Source organism: Centruroides vittatus, unplaced genomic scaffold (genome assembly GCF_030686945.1).
Source record: "Centruroides vittatus isolate TY-2023 unplaced genomic scaffold, ASM3068694v2 contig_12, whole genome shotgun sequence".
Lineage (NCBI taxonomy): Eukaryota > Metazoa > Arthropoda > Arachnida > Scorpiones > Buthidae > Centruroides > Centruroides vittatus.
In genome coordinates this window covers 38,276-61,173 of record NW_027120767.1, presented here as the reverse complement: position 1 = coordinate 61,173, position 22,898 = coordinate 38,276, and the positions used below count along the sequence as shown (strand labels likewise).

Here is a 22,898-nt window from a genome sequence, read left to right as displayed (position 1 = left end):
TTTATATATTCAATGCTAAATTAAGTAACAAATATCTGTCCAAAAACCAGTCCACTGAATTATTAAAAAAATTAAATAGGCTATTTACAAAGGATATATTTTCATACAAAATTAAGTACTAGTTAATTTTTACAATATTTCATAAAATAAGTATATGAAGTTGTAATTATTAAGTGACAAAATGAGCCAAATTCTTAAATATACTTAAAACACTTTAAGTGTAGGCCATTAGGAGCATTTGTTATATAACATTAACAAGCCAATTTGTATTATTATTAAGCTCAGACATTAAATTTAAAGAGTGTTTCTCTTTAAATGTTAATTGGACAATTAAAATAGTCATAATATAGAAATTATTTTGTCATTTGTTTTTGTTTATTTTACTTGATTTTTAGGATATATTATATATGAGTGTAAATATTTTAAAATCAAGTAAAATAAGCAATATTTATTACATTTAAAAAGAAAATTCTGTAAATTGAATTTACAGTTAGGGTATTTAATTCATTAGATTATTATTGGAAAGACTATTTGATGAACACTTTTATAATATACTTTCTTTGCTATTTAAAAGATTATTTTTGCAAGATAAATGCTTTTGCATAGAAAAATTCCTTTAACAATCTATCAATATTATAAGCTTCGTTATATTTAACATTCTCAAAAATATGTTATTAATTTTTTGATATATTTAATCATAGCTGTAATTACTTTTTAATCCAGACACAATATAGATCCATAATAACAATTATAAAAGTCCTTTCTATTTTGGCAAGATAAAAATGGAAAGCCCTAAGTATGGTGTTTTAATGTGGCTAAACGTTTTCGGACACACTTAATGGACGGACTGTTGACTTTCTTCCATATCTCGTGAAGTTCAGACGGCGTCATTTTGTGACTTGTAATTATTTTCTGAAAAATACATGGATCGTTTTTACGTTTATAGAATTTAAATCCATTGTTATTTACCGGTTTGATGCCGGCTTTACGAGCACATATTCCTGTAATGAAAATATCTTCTAAGTAAAACAAAGGAGTATTTAAAGCAGTATTATATAATGTAGATACAATATTATCTGACATTACATAACCTGTCCCAGATAAGTAATTTGGATACGTGTATTCAGAATATACATTATCTGGAACATACCACTTGGAATGCCAGTCTTTAATGGGAACGGCACCACTTATGAGACAACCAACTAACAAATGTTTTTGAGTACTATTTTTTAAAAATTTAACTAGATTTGGCAAATGAACGAACATATCATCATCTGTCTTCATTACGTATTTGGCTTGGCGACAACTATCGTTCACCCATTTTAACAGCATTGTTGACTTCACAGTTAAATTATTATAAGTATCTAAAAAGTTTTCTTGAATTATGTCAGAATAATTTGCATTTTCTTCCATTACAGCAGCATTCTGTGTGTCATTTTCTGACTTACCCAAAAGAAATAGAATTTTTGTGGTCTCGGGAACATTAGCAGTGGCCCAAGTTTCTCTAATGGCTTGACGAGATGCAAAATTTGTTACGGAAGAACATACAATTACAAGTAAAAATAAATTTTTGGAAGAACTATTTCTACAATTTAATTTAGGTTCTAATATTGTTGTAACATTTTCTGGAATCACATACTGGTGTAAATCTCTATTATATAACATCCACCTAGTATCTGGTGGATGAGAACGGGAGCTGTTTATTGGAAGATAAATTACACACCAGATGATGACAAAACTGACTATTATAAATAAAGGTCTGAAAAATATTTTTGTCGTCTTCAAATTCATTTCTTCTTTCTGTTAAAAATAAAAATTACATATATAAAATTTCTATCTGTTAAACATATATAAAACTATGTTTGACTGTTACTTGTTAATTATTATATAGTTTGTGAAATAAAATTTATATACTTTCATAATGTAATTTCAGAAAATTACATTAGAAAAGAGACACTTCAAAAACTTAAGTATAATGAAGTATGATACAACTAGCAGGTGTATGGTACAATCACACCACTAATATACAAATAACATAGTCTGTATTAAATTCCTTTTATGTTTCAATATGGGTTGTATTAGTTTTTGTTACAGTTAAATAATTATGAAGATCTTTAAGAATCTGTATATGAGATTGTACATAATTATGTAATACTATTTTTATACTTTTCAACCACCAACCAACAGTCCTTTACTGCCTCATGACACATTGCACACACCTATCTGCAGAATTATGTAATACATATCCTCAATCAAGTCTCTTAGTTGTACTAAGCTATAATACATAGAATAATGTTAGGTATCCCATACTATTTTATTAATTACATACAAAGCAGTGACAAACAGTATAGTTTGTCACTGCTTGGAAACAAACAATTCAACTCTTTGGAAACAAAAATGAATCATTCTGTTACTCAAGGGTTAAGATATAGCATACTTAATACCTTCACATACACCTTCATACCATTGTAATGATTATCAACATGCTCAGCCATATCTGCATTCAGCCATATCAGGGCCGGATTATCGAATAGGCAAAGTAGACAAATGTCTAGGGCCCGTAATCCGGAGGGGCCTGGCTTCAGTGCAGAAGATTTCTCTGTTTCGATTTCGAAACTCGAATCGAAATTCGATAGGACAGAAAAGGCTGTATTTAACAATTCTTACTAAGCTCCGCTCAACTAGCCATTACCTTAAATAAAAAAAAAAAAAAAAAAAAGGTCAACAGCCACCCGTGCGTCAGAAGTAATGTATGCCACGGGATCTCTCGCGCCATCTAGTAATATTCCTAGGGCCGCGTCTCGTGGTAGTACTGATGTATGGATAGTTATGATTTATTTTCTAAATCTACACTTATACGTCGCGACATCGCATATTCAATATAGCGTTCAAGTTGCTCGAGTGCGAAGATATTACAATTCAATAGTGTTTTATAAAAGAGTTAAAAAGTTATGGGTGACACCATGATATCTGCACCGGGTGTCACCCATGCTACCTACGCTAATGTCACATTATATAAGATTTGTTTAGATGCAACTTATTTAAATGGGGCCCCAATTTAAATTTTGTCTAGGGCCCGCTAGAGGCTTAATCCGGCGCTGTCTGCATTACATAATTTATTGACAGCCCTATATTTATAACACAGAATAATTTTAAATAAATCATGTTTAGGAAAAAATTATAAAATGAAAAAATTAGAAGGTAAAATACTGTAACAAAACCAGATGTGCTGCCATTATCATCATCCAGAATAGTAATCATTTTTACCTCAAATAACTATAAACATTAAAGTAATTAAGAAAATATTTAACTAAATCAAAATATATGCAGATTATGACAAACTTTTTACATCAAAATGTACTGTAAAAACTTGAAAGCGGCAATTAAATTTTTGATACAAGTGACAAATAATGACACCACTTCTGGTTTGCTGGAGTGCAATGTAAGACTTGTATGATTGGTAAAATATAGATAACACGCAGATTAACTCTGATTGGCTATGTGGTGACATTTTTTTATGCTTCTTCCTTATAATGTGTGAGATCCATTCGGGTGGTAACCGAGATTTATAATGAAATCCGTCCACCGCTTACCGGGCTCCGACCTAGATCGGCCTCTCCAAAGTCCAGGATGGCTTCCTTAAGATATATTTTAATTGAACAAGGGTCTGCAAAGATCCCCTGTGGGTTGTTTCTCCTGACACCAGGTTATCAGTTTTATTATACGCGGATAACCACGCATATTTGAATCTATCTTGCAGAATAACAAGTGGGAGGGATGCGAGTAAGTTTGGAAGGCACTGAATGAATTTGAGTCAGAGGAGAATTAATTCTTAACAATAATAAATATATATTTAATCTAACGAAATAAAAATGAAATACAATACCAGAATAAATGCAACGTAATACTTAGTTGGATCTTAAACTACTTATATCAATTCTTCACAGAGAGAGAGAGAGCTTGCAATAATATTCTATGAATCATGATACCTCAATAATTGATGAAACTAGACATTTATATGGTACAATATTAAATCTTTAATCTTTATCTTCCACTTAACGACTGATAAATATTTATGATGGGCACTTATTTCACATTTTACTCTATGTGGAGACTAACTATTTATTGGAGAATCTTAGTTCACTTCTTCATGGGATGAAGCTTCCAAGCAGACTCCTCTATCTCATGTATTTGGAGGCCCCTTTCGCTGTGTCTTTGCAACAAAAACTTATGGCGAGCTCCTTGATTTGGGTGCGAATTCCGATAATATTCCTCTGCTTTACCCAATCAAAACATCACAATCTTACATCATTTTGAGGTTGAAAAGGGGTAGAATCGCTTGACATCATCATAACAAAGTTGGTGATAAGTGATCTCTTTGAAGGAAGCCAACTTCCTTTTTAATGGAAGGAGGTGAGACTCCTCTCCTTCCCAAATTTATGCATTTTAGGTATATCTGGTCCTTTCTAAGTTACATTGATATAATAATTAAGTTAGGAACATCATCTAACAACAAATAGTATAAAAATTAGGACTTTTTATACTCAATGTTAACAGCTACTATGTAAAGGGGGGCAAAATGACGACATGATGCTATCAGTCAATTTCTGTCAACACTTCCTTCTAGATTTTAACGCGTTTTGGCAAGATAAATTATTTTATAAAGTAAAATTTAACATTAACCTTAAAGAAATATAAGGGAAGAGAATAGGGGGGCCCTGGATCTCACAAATATATATATATTTAATATTCTATTATAGAAAAAAATTGTGTACGTAGTTGTTAATTTAATTAATTTTTCGGAGTTTACAAAAAAATTTAATTTTATACATATGACAGTATACAAATTTAATCAAATACCTTCACTTATTTATGCTTTATGAATTAAATGATTAAACCTTAAAAGATACAATTCCAAGATAGCAAATTTGAATTTCAAACTTAATCTTCATCAACTACTGAGAAATGCAAAACTGAATAGTAAAATACTCCAAAAATATCTTAAGGATTGTATTAAACACTTAACACTTTAATCTCTAATGTTTTTAGCAATGTTCTTCAGAATAAACTTACAATAAGAATGATAATTGTGTTTGAATAATAGAACTAAAAATTTAAAATATTCCAGAATATTTTGTAAGTTCATCCTGAAGAAGGTCAATTAAATATGGTCAAAAACATTAGATATTAAAGTGTTTAATGCAATCTTTAAGGTATTTTTGAAATGACTGAATTATCATTCCAAAAATTTTCAAAAAACTTTGTAATAGCAGTTGTATAGAGTAAATTAAATAAATGCTAACAAGCATTTTTATTTTTAGATGAAATGTTTTCAAGACCAACTGTCTCAGCATTAGATCTCCAAGGTTGTTCTAATTTTAATATGTTACGGAGGCATTTATGTCTTTACCCTATGACTGTTGTACTATGCATACCCCATTTTAGTTCTTAACATTGGCAATGTAAGTAAAAACTTGGCATAGATTACATTGGTTGTAAGTGTTATGATGATGCTTATTCTTTTGTTGATATGTCTATGTAGATAATATTGTACCCAACTGAAAAGGGATGAATATATACGTCTGAAATGCATCTTGGAGTCAATAAAATTGAAATGATAAAACAGTCACCTTAGTCAATTTGGCCGTTATGATAAGTTTGATTTTGAGGAATATTAATAGCCAATTGAAAATTTAATATAATTATCCAAATAAGAAGCATTTTATACTATAATTTATGTAATTTTCAACATGTCGATTTTAATATATACCAATGTCAAAAAAGCTCTCTCTTTCTAGAGACAATTATAAACTTTAAGTGTTGTACTCAATGAATTCAGGACATCTTTCAATATTTAAAATATAACAGCTGTAAATTCATCTGATGAGGAAAGAACTGAAATATGATATACAAGGTGTCCTGAAAATCTGGATACATGTAATGCCTTTACAGATGATGGCAGACCAAAATAAACAATAACAGTATATGTCAGACATGGGCAAATGAGGCTCTTTTTGAGTTACATGCAGCTCTTGTTGAAAGTGTTAATTTCTGCTTTTTATTATTATTTTTACAATTTTATTTCCACAATTTTGTGACAATATGTAATTATATATATGTAATATTTAGTAATTTATTTCCAAGTCGGTGCAATAAATTAAACTGACATTTCAAATCTACTCTTTTAAAACAACTTCTCGACCCAGATGGGGGACACCCTATCCTTCCCTCCCTTACCATACTATCTGCCACAACAGTACAGGACTGCGGCTCCCATGCATTTTGCAAAACCTACATTTTGCCTCCCACTGAACTCTTGCTTACAAACCTCCGGTATATGTTATGATGTATGTCAAATCCAATGACCATAAAGTTGATCTTGCACTTTCAAGGTCATTCAAAAAGTATCTTTAAAAGCATACACGTGAGACCAAAAATGTCAATTAGAAAGTTATAGACCATACAAAAATGAGCACAAATCTACTTTTGTTTAGTACATAAATGTAAAAATAAAATGAAAAAAAAAATCCAAAATGCGAGCAAAATTTTGTTGATGTCATGAAGTGAAGCACCTGATATGCAGACAAAACAACCAAAAGATATATACATTATAATATACAGAATGTTAAAATTTAATATATACAGTAAACAAGTTATTGATAGAACTAGAAAATAGTAAGAACTAGCAAAATAATCACTATCCAAATGTGATTTATAAGGATTACGCTTATATATATTTTTTAAATTATTATTGTTTTTATTAGTATACAAATGAGTACTTATTATTTTGCTAGTTCTCTTATAAGTGATTTATTGTTTACAGAGATAAGTTCCTTATATTTAAACTTTGAAATACATTGAAAAATAAAAATAATTAACAAAAACCTATTGGAAAAAGAGAAGAATTTTTAAATGAATAATTTAGGATTTATTATTTTAATGATGTTAAATTTATTAATTGGACTTTAAATATTAATGAATCATATAAAACAAAATTAACAAAAGTTTTAAATTCTATAAATAAATATTTTTATAAAATTTTCTCTCTCTCTAAATTATCTAAAAGGAACAGATTATTATAATAAAACATTACTAATTAATGATAATTAAAATAATCAGATTAGAAAACTGATTTCGAAAGAATCAAAAATCTGAAAACAAGACATACAAATGTTTTTCAAACAGGACTTTAGTATTGATCTAATCTAATCCTTGAATTATAAAAAATAAATTCCACATTTCATAAATGGATTTTATTTATGATTTGATCCAAGTTATTAATTCATCAATCATCATATCTGTTAGAATTGTAATAACCAATATAATGTATTTTTTAAAAAATAAGTTGTATTCTTGAACAAATTTAATTTTTTAAATTTATTCTAGTCTTTTATGTGGTTTGAAAAATAAAATAAAGTAAACATTAAGTTTAATTGTTTTATCTTCAAAAACAAGATTAAAATCAATGATAAACTAATTGCAAAGTTAAAATTTTTATGAAGAATGTTAGTTATGTAGTAATTTATTAATGAATTAAAAAGTATGATCAAAAAATGAAATCATCAAGGATATTCAAATTCTAAACATTTAAAAGTATATCATTTACTTTATGCTGACACAATGAAGTGACTTCTTTTAAACACTTAGCAGGTTATTCATTTTTATTTAGTTAGAATGCAAAGGTACAAATTGCGTTTCGGGCATTTGCTCCTCCTCAGCTAACTAGCAGGAGCGAATGCCCGAAATGCAATTTGTACCTTTGCGTTCTAACCAAATAAAGATGAATAATCTGCCAAGTGTTTGAAAGAAGTCACTTCATTGTGTCAGCATAAAGCAACATAAATCACAACACAGTTTCATTGGTATCAAAAAAAGTATATGATTTAATTTGTAAATATAACTTTTACTAAACCATATTTAAATAATCATGTTTTTCATACCTGGAAGGAATTGTTTAAAGATACTAGAATGACAAAAAAATGTAGAAACTTTGTCATCTTCCTTTCTTACTAAATTTCATATAATTTATTTTTGTCTTGAATCAATAAACAAAATGTTGTGTGAATCCATAGATTCTCAGTTAACTGTAAAAAATGAAAATCTTATTAGAAACTTAAAAATTAGCTACATACAAATAAAATAATTTTATCATATTACATTTTACGCAATATAATGATATATATTTATATTTACCATCTTCAGGCACAATGGAGAATAGTTTGACTGAATGACATTGATACAGATAGAGATTTCATGTAAATATATCAGAACTATTGAATTAATTAAATTTATTATCTATGATGTTTTTATCTTCATAGCCACAGCAATGCTATTCACTCAATATCACTTCTTTCTGTGCATCAACTAAATTTATTTATATACAGTAGAATTCCAATTAACCAAATGTCCAATAATCTAAACTAGTGGTGCACAAACTGTGGGTCTTGACCCCAAAGGGGTTGCAAGAAAATTTTTGGGGTCATCAAATTCAAAAAAATTTATTTGACAATAAAAAATATAACACTTTTCTTAAACAAATATCAGGTACCAGGCAAATATGAAATGAAATTATATTATTTATAAAAATAGAACTATATTGTTTTATGAAAAGAATTGTCTGACTTACAATTTGTGATTTCCAATACAGATCTGAACATAGAAGCAATCATGAACTCATACCTCACATTGAATTCTTATGATGTAAAGTTTTTTTAAAAGTATTTTTGATTAAATAAATATTTATACCCATAAATAAAGCCATTGTTTCATAAAATTATATTTTATTCAGACGTCTAATAAGGCAGAAACATATGTGCAAATCCCAAAAAGAATTTCACTTTAACTACATTGACAATTAAAAAAAGTCTACTGGGACGATTAAAAAAATGTCTATCCATGGGTTGTGACAAAATTTTACACAAAATGGGGGGGGATTAGAAATGAAAATAGTTTGTGTACCACTGATCTAAACTACCACTTGCCTTCCTTTTTCTCTCTCCCACTGACATCACACTACAACTCTCTTACATTTGCTGTGAAAAAGACTGAGTTTGCAAACACAATTGTGTTTGCAAACTCACGGTAATGAACACACTAAAAACCTTTTTTATATCCCAGTATGAACAGCTTTAGATAAAAACTAATGTTTTCAACCAAAAACTTGGTCTTCGTCAGGCTATTGACCAGTATAAAATTTGAAACTGGAATTCGAACATGTTTAAAATTTATATCCTCCTCATACACACTGGGGTTTAAAATTATCATTTAAAAATTATTTTAAATTCCAAATTATTTAAAAATTGGAAACTAATTTTTGCTGTACAAGCTATTGAAGTGATAAAAATATTGTTACATTCCCACAAATAAATAATATGATGTATTTGCTGGTGTAGAAATGTTAGCAACATGCTAGTATTTCTAACCAGGACCCGAGAAGATGAGTTCTGGCGTCTTCTAAGAAAATCCAGGAAACGGTTGATGAATAACATATCATGCTCAAGGCGGATTAAAGCAGATTTCTTGTCTTACTGAAGGAAGATACCTACAAATCACTAATGCAGCAGTACATCGTGGACAGTGGACAATGACTGTGAACCTGTCAATGATACATACCTAAACAGGTTACAGGCTCGAGTGAAACAATTCACACAAACTCCCTTGGCCCGGGCGTGGAAGTTGAACAGGGCAGTGGTTGCCTTGCCGGATATTCCTATGCTACTTGCTTTCGCAAAGACACACAAACCAATACCTTCCCTGAGACCCATTCTGGATAAATCCAGATCTCCTACTAAGTTGTTTGACAATGCAGTACACAACTTTATATCAGAGCGCTTACAGGGGTATGATTGGAATGTCAAGAATTCTAATGATCTAATTGATAGTTTACAACAACTTAAGGCAACAGATGTTGCATGCATTACTGTCTTTGATTTTGTCTCTCTATACCTCTCGATTAAAACACAACCGTGCTTCTGTGCACTCAGGGATCTGTTACTAAGCCACAAAAGGACGGGTATGCATCATACGCATGTATTAGAGCTAACGCACCTCTTATGCTATACTTCATTCTTCCACTTCAACAACTCTACATATTTACAAAAACAGGGCATACCTATGGGCAGCCCCATCTCAGGGGACTTGTGTGAATTAGTTGTTCAACAATTGGAGAAAAAGGTCATACCTCTATTCCTACCCAACATCCTAGTTTATAAAAGATATGTAGATGACATCTGCATTCTTTGGAAGACTGAGCCCAACATAAATGATTTCATGGAATACATGAACAACAACCCGTATGGACTTACTGTCAAACTGGAGCAGAAGAGTGACAAAAATGCACATTTCCTAGATGTCAACTTCTGCCTTGATGCAGACAGTACGCTAACCAGTGCACATTACAAACCTTGCTAATACCAATATTTATTCCATTGAACTTTGCAGATCCTTTTTCTTACAACATCTCTGCATTCCGTGTGCTAACTAGAAGGGCGTACATGCACTACACTAGATGGGAGGATACTGTGGCAGAACTAAAGTGCATTGAAAGCATGGGTATGGTCAAAGCATGATACATAATTTATTGCACAGGTATGCCAACCTACTAATGGCACGCCACCCAGAGCACACAGGTAATGCCCAACAACACCCATAATCATAGTAGCAACGAATCACGCTCAGTGATGCAATGCAACCAACACCTAAGTTCTATTTATAAAGAAATTGCTACTCATAAAGGCACAAAGATTGCATATAAGAGATCTAACATAGTATATGGGCTGTTGCGCAATGACAAAGACAGGACAGAGGAAAGTCGAGCACCAGGTGTCTATTTGGTTTCTCTCAGAGACCACAGATTCCAGTGAGATCTAGTATACATCGGATCCACGAAGCACTCACTAAGCAAAAGAATACAGGAACAGAGGTATGGGGCTGTCCATAAATTACGTAAGGTATTTTGGGGTGGGTGGGGGGTCAAAGATTTCTTACTCAGGGGTAGGGGGTAATAAATCTCATCTTACGTAATATTCTTATTTTTTAATCTTGTTGAGTGATGGAATTTTGAATTTAGCTTTAATTTGGCGGTTTCTATTAAGAATGCTTGTTCTACTAACGCCATCTCCTGTGACGTGATACAATAATAACACTAGCAGACTCAAGCTCTACACATTTTTTATCATGGGAGAAAGGCTGTGTAGTGGTTTCTCTCTCTTGTTTTTATTTGAATAAGTGCATCACTCCTATGGGTGTATAACACTAAGAATATGTAAACCAAAATACATGATACAAATTAAACATAAAATTAGTATTCGGCTTTTTAGTGAAAACTAAAATGTAAAACTAGAAATTAGAAATTATAAATAGTCTTTTCTTCCATATATTTTAAACATAATTGTAAAAAGCATCAAACAGTGGCTTCTGAACAAGCATTTCAAGTGGATATGGCCTCCTGAAACCAAGCGTAAAGATTTCTAATTTCAGAATAAATCTATCTGGATTGTAAATTGGACAATGATAGATCATATGGTCGACGGTGTCTAGGTTTTCTGCAGAGCAAAAGCAAGAGACAGTTTCTGCCCGGTTAGACATCGCCAGGTAGCTTCTAAAATTACCATGATTAGTAAGAAGTTGAGCAGTAGCAAACGTTAAATCTTTAAATGGTGATGAGAACCTGCATTCAACAGTAGGAAAATAAAGTCTTGTTATTCTGTCAGTTTTACCCTCAACCATTGTTGATTTCACTTTTGCATAGCGTTGTCACAAATATAATGTTTAAGGCTGATGTGAGAGAGGGATGTGAGTAGTCCAGTGTCCTTTGCAGATGATCTAGCCTCAAAGTTGGCTTTTTTATTTCCTAGTATGCAACTACGGCCAGGAACAAATATAAAAGTTATCTTATTTACAAGATTTTTAATATGGTGCTGGATATATGTGACTTTATTGCAATTGGGATTTAATAGAATCACTGACTGAGAATCACTGTAAATGTTGATAGACAGTTTTGTTTGATATTGAAGTGGCCCACTGAACAGCTTGGTAGACTGCATCTTTAGTTTGATAGATACAGATACCCCCACATACCTCTATCTTCTAACATATTTTGGGCAAAATATGACAGTTTGAAGGAATATACAGATACTTGAGCCAACATGAAGGGGGCTTAATATCTACACAGATATAGATATGTCTGTGTACATTTTAATGTCTGCATGGTTATCCATGGAGGATGCAGATGACACCAAATGTACCCTGGGGATAACCTTGTTTACAGAGTGATGATCAGAGATAGTAGGGTAATTGCAATGTGGTAGCATATGAACAGCCATAGATAGGAATAGAGACCATTGTTGAGCCTTGATGCTTGTAGTTCTGACGTAGTAGTTTATAATCTTTCTACGATACATTGTGGCAAAGGAAGGAGCTCTACTAATATCAGAGAGGCATTAGTAGAAACAGTTCTGTAGCACTTTGAAATTCTGATGGCAAACTGTCTTTGAAAAGTAATTTAATTAATTTACTTGCTTCTGAATTTTTACTAGTGACATACATGATTCCAGCTAGAGCCGCATAAAGTAGCATTGGTTGTATTGCCCCATTATATAGAGTTTCACAAGCTTTATGATTTAGTCCCCAGGTGTACACCTAGCACATTTTATCAGCATGTAGTTTATTTTCTTGGCCTTAGCCAAGATGTAATCAATATGGTAATGGATGTGGTTTGTCTCTATTCTCTCTTGTTTTATTTTGTATGAAGTTTTTCCGTCTTTTTGTGAAAATTAAAATTAATATAAAAATGATAATATTACATAATGATAATGATGATGATAATAAAAAGATTGTTGATAATTAAAAATTAAAGTTCTTAAAATAAATTGTTTATTTGAATTCATTACATTTTTTTATTTTTAAATTTGTTCACATAGTCTTTTATAAATAATAGTACATATTAATTAACTAATTAATAATTATATATTTTGGACCTCAACTTTGAAATAAAAATTTTTTTTTGTTAAAATCTTTTTATAAAATTATGCCTAAATATTACGTAAGATAAGGAAGGGGAATCAAAGATTATATTACGGTTTCTTACACAGGGGTGGGTGAGGGTCTAGAATGACCGAAATAGCCCTTACGTAATTTATGAACGGCCCCTATGATATCGCCAACCAAAGGCATACCACCATTCTATCTGCCTACGCCACAGACCCTGAAATACAAGCCCATCTCCATAGGGCCAACTTGGTAAAAATGTCAAATCATGTTCAACGCCTTCGCAACCTGGAAGTGTTGGAAATATACAAAGCCGGCCTGGCCAGCAACTGTATTAATGCAAAAGGTGCCGCCAATATTTCATATGCACGGAGGTGATGCTATGAGAAAAAAGCGTGAACACCAATAGCATGTTGCTAACGTTTCTACACCAGCAAATACATCATATTATTTATTTGCGGAGGTGTAGCAATATTTTTATCACTTCAGTAATATGTATGGTGAAAGTTAGTTTCCAATTTTTAAATAATTTGGAATTTAAAATAATTTTAAACACGTTTGAATTCCAGTTTGAAATTTTATACTGGTCAATAGTCTGACGAAGACCAAGTTTTTGGTCGAAAACGTTAGTTTTTATCTAAAGCTGTTCATACTGGGATATAAAAAAAAAGGTATTTAGTGTATTGATTTATCCTTCCCAGGGATTGTGTGAGAAGTTAGTTTCATGGTAATGAGTTGTTTTTACCATAACAGAAAAAATTAAAATCATCAATGCATTCAAAAAAAAAAAGGAGAATCTGGAAAAATGTATTGCTGAAAAATTTGGTGTGGAAGCACTACTATTTCAGATATTAAGAAAAATGGTGATTTAATACTGCACTTTGCTTATACCACAGAAAGCAGCTTGCTATGACAGATCCGAATAATCCATAAGATGTTACTTATACATTGATGAATAAATAAATACAGTACATGTACAATACTGTACTGGTATCCTGTAATTTCATTCCTTACATGTAAATCCACTTATCTGAATTTTTGATTGTCTGAATCATCTGCAGCTGTAGACTGAATCAATTTGAGAAATTGAAATACTATTGTATCTTTTATATGTTTTCATTTCAATGATATGTTTTACTTGGCATTTCATAATCATTGTAAATGAATTTTAGAGTACAATACTAATCAATTCCAACTTACATTTAATACATTTAGCATAACTGCATTTTATTACCTTTCTTGAAAGCATTGGAAATGTAACACACTATATTTCTGCAGAATATGAATTGAATATAGTAAACAAATATACATCATTCTCCTCAATAGTATGTCTAACATGAAAAGTCAAACAAAATGGACAAATTTGTATGTCATCAGGTAACAGTGGATTATTTGCAAAATAGCTTTTTCTTAAAAATAAAATTAATGCTAATATTAAAAACAAAACCAAAAATAAATTTTTATAATTTTAGGAACAAATAATTCTTAGATTTTCATTTTAACATGTTTTAAATTCCTCATTTGATAGAATAATGCAATTAGTCTTTGTTAAGTAGTAAGTATTGGTAAGTATTTTCCAAATCCCTCTTCAGGCTCCTAGCTTCAATGTCCAAGGTTTTGGCATCTCTCTACCCAGCTTCACATTTGCAACATCTTTTATTACATTAAAAACCATAAAAGGTGTCACAAATGTGAAGTCAGGTAGATGAGACACAACAACCTTGAACACTGACTAAAGAAAGATTGGAAAATACCAATCCAAAATGCATTGTTAAATGGGTGAATAAAGTGAATTGTTTTAATCTTGGTTTCTGTTTATTGAAGATAATTAAGAAAGATGTGATAAAAATCACTAGTTTCATTATTAGAAGAGGAAATCTTTACTTTGGATAACAGTGGTTGTTTAATTACAGAGACTGAAGTATTAATAAATAGCCAATATAACTTCTTAAGTCTTTTAAATTTCCGGTACTCAATACAAACATAAACAACCATTTACTAACGTTTTCGATCGCCTCCGCGATCTTCGTCAGGTTTTCTTCCGACGGTTTTGAAATAGAGAATGCAAATAGAACTCTTTCAAACTTCAAACGATCGAACCCCTCCCGCGTGCAATAATTGCGAACGATTCCAACATATCACCACGCATATGATAAAACGTTGCCATCCTTGAAATTGAATACATTTCCACCGATTTTGAACGCCTTATAAATCTCAAGGGTCTCCAAGGCCCTGATGCGGTCCGTGTCGAATGATGGCAAGGATGGCAACGTTTTATCATATGCGTGGCGATATGTCTCCGAAGTGCACCCGCAATGGTAGCATCTCAGAGTAGTGTGGTATTCCTGTACGGAATGGACAGAGTCATTTTTATTATTGTTTCATGGAGATTAAATGCATGTTCGATCGTTCACAATTATTGCACGCGGGAGGGGTTCGATCGTTTGAAGTTTGAAAGAGTTCTATTTGCATTCTATTTCAAAACCGTCGAAAGAAAACCTGACAAAGATCGCGGAGGCGATCGAAAACATTAGTAAATGGTTGTTTATGTTCGTATTGAGTACCGGAAATTTAAAAGGCTTAAGAAGTTACATTGGATATTAGATGTACCGGTATGTGGATTGTTTTCTATTAATAAATAGAGTAGAGGAGAAGGTGGTATTATGGAACCCACATTTCAGACTGGATGCAAACTCTAGCAAATTGTGGCTGAACTGCACTAGGCAGACATCCATAGCAAGAGAAGGATGCCTCCCACTTGTTATGCGGTTGTGCTCAATGAAACAGGACGTTTGTGTTTTTCACAATTCCAAACTTTTGAATGGTAAGTGAATTTAATTATTTCTAAAATATAAATCATGTATTTTTTCAAATTGATTTTTTTTAATTTTAAGATGCTTCAAGCCTATCTGAACAAGCCAAAGAAAAACCCGAGAGACAAACATGGAGCCAGGAAAAGATGGCAGAGGCAGTGAGTACGATAAGAGAGAAGAAAATGGAGCTGAAGAAAGCTGCAAAATTTTATGAGGTGCCAAAAACTACTTTGCAAACTCTCCTTTTGCAAGCAGACATTCGTCCAGAGCAATTTGTAAAAAGGACACTAGTTAGAAAGCCAATTCTTCCTGAGAATATTAAAAAAGAGCTGGTGAAATATATATTGTTAATGGAGGTCATATTTTTTTTATATTATAGCATTTTCCAATAAAATACATTGAAGTAAATGATTTTGTAATTAATTAACTTTTTTGTACTTTTCTATTTGTTTTTGAATACATTAAAGAATTTGGGTGTACTATAGATTACCACCTATGGAATTTCAGGACTGAGTATATATTTGTACTCAGGGGACCAAGACAAGTTCAACGATACGCTACTTTTGAGCCGGAGGCAAAAAATAAGAAAGTTATCATACTTTTTTGGCAATCGTGTGATGATTGGGAGTCGCATCACTCTCTCCGCTAAGCCTATCGCATGTTTAACAGGCAGTCAGGCAAGTCGGCCATATATACCTTCAACAGAGGCAGGTGTTGATCCATGAGCACACTGATTGTCTGCAGTTCGAGTTAAGTACTTTTCGCACACCCTCGCACTCGTCGATCTCGGGGGCTACAGCCCTCAGTCTCGCTATCGCTCGTGGTTGGCTAGTACTACGAGCAGACCGCACTATCGCAATTGGGAGTCACAATGTTTGAACAAAAGGGAAAAAAAGGAAGTGGCATTCGATTGTTCGTGCAATTTCTTGTCTTTCAGAGTGCTTTTCTTTAATTTGTTTGCAGACTTTACCGCAAGATGGCAGCACTAGCAACCACAATGCCATCTGCATGAAAGCATTAAAAAAGTATGATAAACTTAAAAACTATGATAACTTTCTTATTTTTCGTCTCCGGTCCAAAAGTAGGATATTGTTGAACTCATCTCAGTCCCTCAGTTCAGATATATACTCAAAGTCCCAAAATTCCATAGGTGGTAATCTATCGTATCCCCAAGCATTTTTTTGAAAATATTCAATGGGGTTCCATATTACCACCCGGACTTCCCAAAAACTAGTTTTTGACTTTTTATACAAAAGCCTTCAAAAACCATACTTATAGTTATGCTAGCAAAAAATCCAATTAGTAACATTTAGTTTAATAGTTACCAGTACTTTTTGCACAAAAAATGTAGGGGTAGTTATGATACCTTGTTTACAATTCACTATAATGTAAATGGGAATCCATAATGCCACCTTCTCCTATATTAAAATTCATTGAGAAATCAGATCACAGAATAACTTGGTCTCTATATTACTGTAACGTAATCATAATTGCAGATGGCAGAACAAGACAATAGATCTGTTCTCAAATTGGCTTGTTTGCTATTGTGTGAGCTTGTACAATAGGAAACCTAAAACTTTCAATATCTGAATACATTGCACAAGTTCTAATCTCTTACATTCAAATACTTTCACTTTTAATCCAAACTATCCAAAATGATTCCATTTAATAAAAAAATTTTACCTACATAAAAGTGAGATTTTACCATTAAAAAAATCTAACAGTATGACATTTATCTGTGTATAATTTAAAAATAAAAACCCCCTAAAACTTGTTCAAAAATAAAACAGAAATTTGCCAAAACAAAAAAAATTCAATACGATGCAATTCCACTTAGTTTATTAATAAAGTAATACATATATATATATATTAATCACTGTACATTTCATTTCTTTAAATAACAAGACCGAAATATTACAATTATATTGCAATATTTACATCGAAGAGGAATTGCAACAGTTTTTTCAATTCTTGCACCTCAAAGCCGAAACGAGCTAATATATTTTTAGCACACAACTAAACGTCCAAAGAATCTATAGACCGCAAATTCATTAATATTTGCATAAAAAAATGAAGGTTAATTCAGTAAACTGTTAATGCCATGCAAAAGCTTAATAGTTAATGTTTATTTGTATTGTAATTGTATCAAATGACTTGTGTACGTACTGTACAATTACATCTCTGAATGAGACAGTTGGGATATTAACTAAGATTTGCTCTTAGAAGTCTACAATTGTGGGGATTGAATCACGTTACATAAATAAGCTTTGACGAATCAACTATGATTTCATATTCAGTTTTCTCCATAAGATTTAATTGTCTAAGTTATTAGAAACGAATACTCACCGAAACGACGATTATATCTCTTTTTAAGCTAATCCTTGCCATATTCGTGAATGAGACTTTATGGCATAATAGGGTTAATCGTCATTTCCATATTACTTGATTGTGAAATGTGAAGATCGGACTAACAGGAAATATACTTCTCCCTCTGGTGGAAGAAATGAAAATATTGATTTTAAACATATAAATTTAAAATTAAAAATGTATATGTTCTCTAAGTTAAAATAAAAATTAAAAATTTAACTTTGTTACTTAGAAATTATAATTATTTTAATCTAAAAATAAAATTTTTTAAATACTTGAAGTACAGTACACATCGAACTTTGTTCTCGCAGTTCCTGATTCGAATCCCTCGTGGTCGAATGAATTGTTATTAAAGTAATAGAAATGTGGTTTTACATTCCAATTATTCAATTTGAAGGCCCGATAGATAGAGCTTTGTTGTAGCCCCAACCAGAGTATGTACAGTACTGTACCTAGATATCAGAGTAGTGACACACGAGTCATCGCCGCCATGTTCTGTCATCACGTGTTCTATGGGTTTACATTAAGAAATGACGATTTTTTTAGTTTAATAAATCATTTTTACGAATAAAATGCTTTATTAAACTAAAAAAATCGTCATTTCTTAATGTAAACCCATAGACCACGTGATGACAGTCGACAGAACATGGCGGCGATGACTCGTGTGTCGCTACTCTGATATCTAGGTACTCTAGCCCCAACTAGCCATTCTGGAGGAATTGGGTTCGAGTTTCGGACATTTACGTGAATGAATTTGTCGAAGTATATCGGCTGCATCCTTCATCCGGCTGCCCTCATTCACTGTCCGAACCCGTAATGAGCATGACTGTAAGAATCTTTTCGTTCCCACAAGACGGAAACACTAAAAAATAGAAGAAAAAAAATACCCGCAATTTTCCATTAACATCTTAAACGTTCATGATATAGTAAAAGTTAACGAAATTTTCGAGTTTTATTTTATAAGGATTTCAAGGTTATAAGGTTTTACTTTCCAGACTGTTAGGTATACTTAAGGTGATACGCGACACAAAACTCTACGTGAGGTCCCGTTAGCACTCTACACTCTGAATCCAGAGATCTGAGTTCAAATCGCGGTGAGACCTTTTTTTTCTTTTTCGCCCTCGTAATCATTGATGCAGTTGAAGAGCACAGTGACAGTTGAATACTGAAATATCTTTTGCTTTGAATCTAGATACACATGCGTGAGCAAAGAAGCATTTCTGTTGGAATCTTTGCAATGTCTCCATCAGTTGAATCTACTTTCGCGATCACTGAAAAACGAAATTCGACACGTTGAAAACCCGACACAATCATCATTAGAGTTTAGGACAAAAAGAATTACAAAAATGTCTTCCGGAGCCAACATACGTCACACTCACTAACAGAAACATTTTCAATCAATCACACGTAAAAATAACTCATGTCAGGAGTGGTATTCGAACCCAGGACCACTATCGTGGACCAGAATGCATTTACAGGAAAGGTCTGCCTTGAGTCTGGCGTCTTAGACCGCTCGGCCATCCTGACACGACTAAGCAGACGCGATTGCTGCTTAATCAATGGCGCATGGTATTTCCGTGGCACTTTATGCAAGCTATACGATGGGCCAACCTCCGGATCTATAACATAGATTCGATCGCAGTTGTGAAGCGATACTGTCGTCCTGGTGGAAACATTCACTCAGGTTTTTATTATGACGTAACAAACACTGACGTTAGCAGAGCAAAGCAAATCGCTGCTTCCACAACCGCGCAAAATGTTTACATGGAGAAATTTCCAAAGTAGCGACCGAAAATATTCGCGTAATGAAAGTTTCGCATATGGATTTTCGAAATAAGTTATCGCATATTCTTGTTTCTAAACGAAAGATGGAGTTTACAGTGAATTATAAATAATGGAATTTTTTACTAACAGGAATTAATCTAACTGGTGACTGGGACGTTGAATCTCGTGTCGTTTTTCTATTTCCGGACAGGATATAGGAATATCTTTAACGTCTCTTACAATAAGAAACTGTTTGTGTTCGTTCCTTGATAGCATTGCGTTAGCCTTCGTCGTTTACACATTCCATGCTACGTGTGTTAGAGAAACGCTTAGCTTTGTGTTCTGACAAATGTAAGCTTGCCCACTGGGGGGGAGTTTATTCATTTTTGTCGGTACATTCTAAGGTCTACCCGTATGTGGGTGACGGTTTTTGCAGGCAGAAAAACACAAGTGTTTCAAAAAGAAACCGTTTATTTTAGACGATAATGCTTACATAATATGGTCAATGTCCGGAGGTCTAAAGCTTTGTTTCACAAGTCTTCACGAGTTCTTTCCTTTTTCTTTCTGTGTCGGTGGATGGATTTCCCGGGGCATTGGCAAATCGGCCTTCGTCGATATTGGACGTCGCAGCACAAGATACAAACGGATTTCACAAGGGACTGAGGACGGTGCATGCCACATGCGAGGAAAGAGCTCTGTCGTCCTCTACGACCAAGTTCTTGACTCGGTTCATTGCTAATTGGATAAACCTTTCTCTCCTACTTTCCCAATTGATCTCCCACTGTCTCCAGGTGTAAATGAAGCTCCGTTTAGGTCGCGGGAAAGGTCGGCTAGAGATCGTCTATCCGACACCATCTTTTAGACTCTGATCGCGTTTATATCGATGACTATGACACCCACGCTCATTCTAATATTTTTCTGGTTTAGTTTTGCTTTACTAAACTGCGTCTTAAGTTTTAAATATTTCTCTTTTTAAATTTTCTTTATCCAAAATTTTGTTTTTCCCGCTATTCTTTTGTAAGATTTGCCGACTTTCAAGGGGGTTACAATTAATCCCGCGTCAGAATGAGCCTAAGGGAACCCGCGTATGTGGGCGGTTGCGAAGGAGGCAAATGAAAACAAGTGTTTACATGCGAAAAACCGTTTATTTGGACGAATTCATGCTTACATCGAGTAGACTATTCCAAATCTCGGCGATCTTCCGAAACGTGAGAGTTCGGTGATTGGTCGTAATCCAGTCCGTTGGGCGATGGGGATGATCGTAGATACCCTGAGATGTCTCGAGCGATGGGGACGAGCGGAGATACACTGAGATGTTCCGGGCGATGGCACTACACACACCGTCGGCTTAATCCATAGGAGACAATTCTTAATTCGGAAGAAAGATTCTGTTCGACCTTGAAGTCCCAGTTTTTATACATTTTTCTCGTGTATTATCCACCTTTCGGATTGGTCCCTCGTCCCTTTCCTCGCTTCCCGATTGGTCTCCCCTTTGTTTTCAAGCGCAAAACGAGACCATGTCGGGTCGCGGGAGAGGTCCGATTCGAGGTGTCTATTTGACACCCTTTGTCGACTATGCTCGGAGATTGTTGATAGAACCACAACACCTGCACTCATAATTTAATCCGTTGTTTATAATTGATGTCATTTTGGAATTCTAACGATCACGCGATATTTTTCTACCTCTCCAATTTTTCCTTTTTCTGGAATTGTTTTCCTAAGTTAAAATTTTTTCTTTGAGTACTTGTGTCAAACTTATACCTATTTATGAGCGCGTGTGTCAGAGTTCCATCTTTGAGTTGATCATTAACAGGTCGTTTAACACGCGTTGGCGTCGTCCCGAGACTCGTTGTTTACATTTTTCGTTACGTTTTTGATCAAGTGTTTTTCTCTCTCTCTCATACAATTTATCGCTATTTTTTCCACAACAGAATTCTGCATTTTTGCGATTTCGGACCACATCTGGGTCCTTAAACTTTATGAGCATCGACGTCTAAGTCAGGTGTTGTCGACTCGACACTTATATAACGTGTTTCCTTTACGGTGGACCTTAACAAATTTTATATTTTTCTCTTTTTAGTGCTATTTTCGGGCCTCACACAAACGTTGTCTTGTAACCGTCGGAAAGAACACAATAAATTCACCGTAACTCGCCGTATACTGTAAGCTTATACAGTAGTTAAAAGCGTCACATTTACCTCTAACACTTCGGAAGTCCTGAATGAATACCCGTGACCGCAACAAAATAGGTTTGTCTCGGACATTGTTGTCGGCTGTTGAACATTTCGTAGCAAACAATTCCACAAGAATTATCGACTATACCATATCTAAGCGATGATTTCGCGTCGTTACGCGAGCCCGCAGAACGCCAAAAACTTTTTTCGACAGGCGCACGTAAAATAATCAGAAAAATTCTCGCCGATTTAAAACATGCTTTAAAGGGGTCATAATCGAAAAGGGCACAACCTTCGACGACAGAAAAAAAATGAAAGGTTTCACCGAGATTCAGGGCCGGCCTTCTCGATAAAGGGGCCCGGGTGCAAGAAACTATTTGGGCCCAAATGTTTTTCTAAAATAAAAAAAATTACAAACACGAACATATATTAATGCATGTTTATTTAAAGCGTGATTTTGTTCTTGCTAATACATTAATTACTTCAGAAAAATTACTAAAAATACTGCATTCTTGATAATGTTGGGGCCCCCTCAATCGCGGGGCCCCGGTGCGTAGCATCCGCCGCACCCCCCCGATGGCCGGCCCTGCCGAGATTTGAACTCGGATCGCTGGATTCAAAGTCCAGAGTGCTTACCATTACACCATGAAACCTCTGCGAAAGCCGCTTCTCAAAAGCCCATTTAAAAACGAATAAAGCGTATCAACGACGTTATTTGAGATTGTTCGTCACGCATAACCGAAATTCGCGTGTCGCAAAATTCGTCGTCTTCCGTCATATATCGTGAACCATG

General features: G+C 33.5%; 1 protein-coding gene across 1 annotated transcript; it reads right to left on the bottom strand.

Moving 5' to 3' along the window:
• Window positions 1-19: 19 nt before the first annotated feature.
• Window positions 20-18,284, bottom strand: LOC136983231 (beta-1,3-galactosyltransferase 1-like). The gene is made up of 3 exons (XM_067279919.1): window positions 18,147-18,284; window positions 7,941-8,084; window positions 20-1,800 (listed from the first exon to the last, which is right to left on the bottom strand). The coding sequence occupies exons 2-3, from the start codon at window positions 7,995-7,997 to the stop codon at window positions 793-795; spliced, it is 1,065 nt and encodes a 354-aa protein (XP_067136020.1). The 5' UTR covers window positions 7,998-8,084; window positions 18,147-18,284; the 3' UTR covers window positions 20-792.
• Between the last annotated feature and the right edge of the window lie 4,614 nt (window positions 18,285-22,898).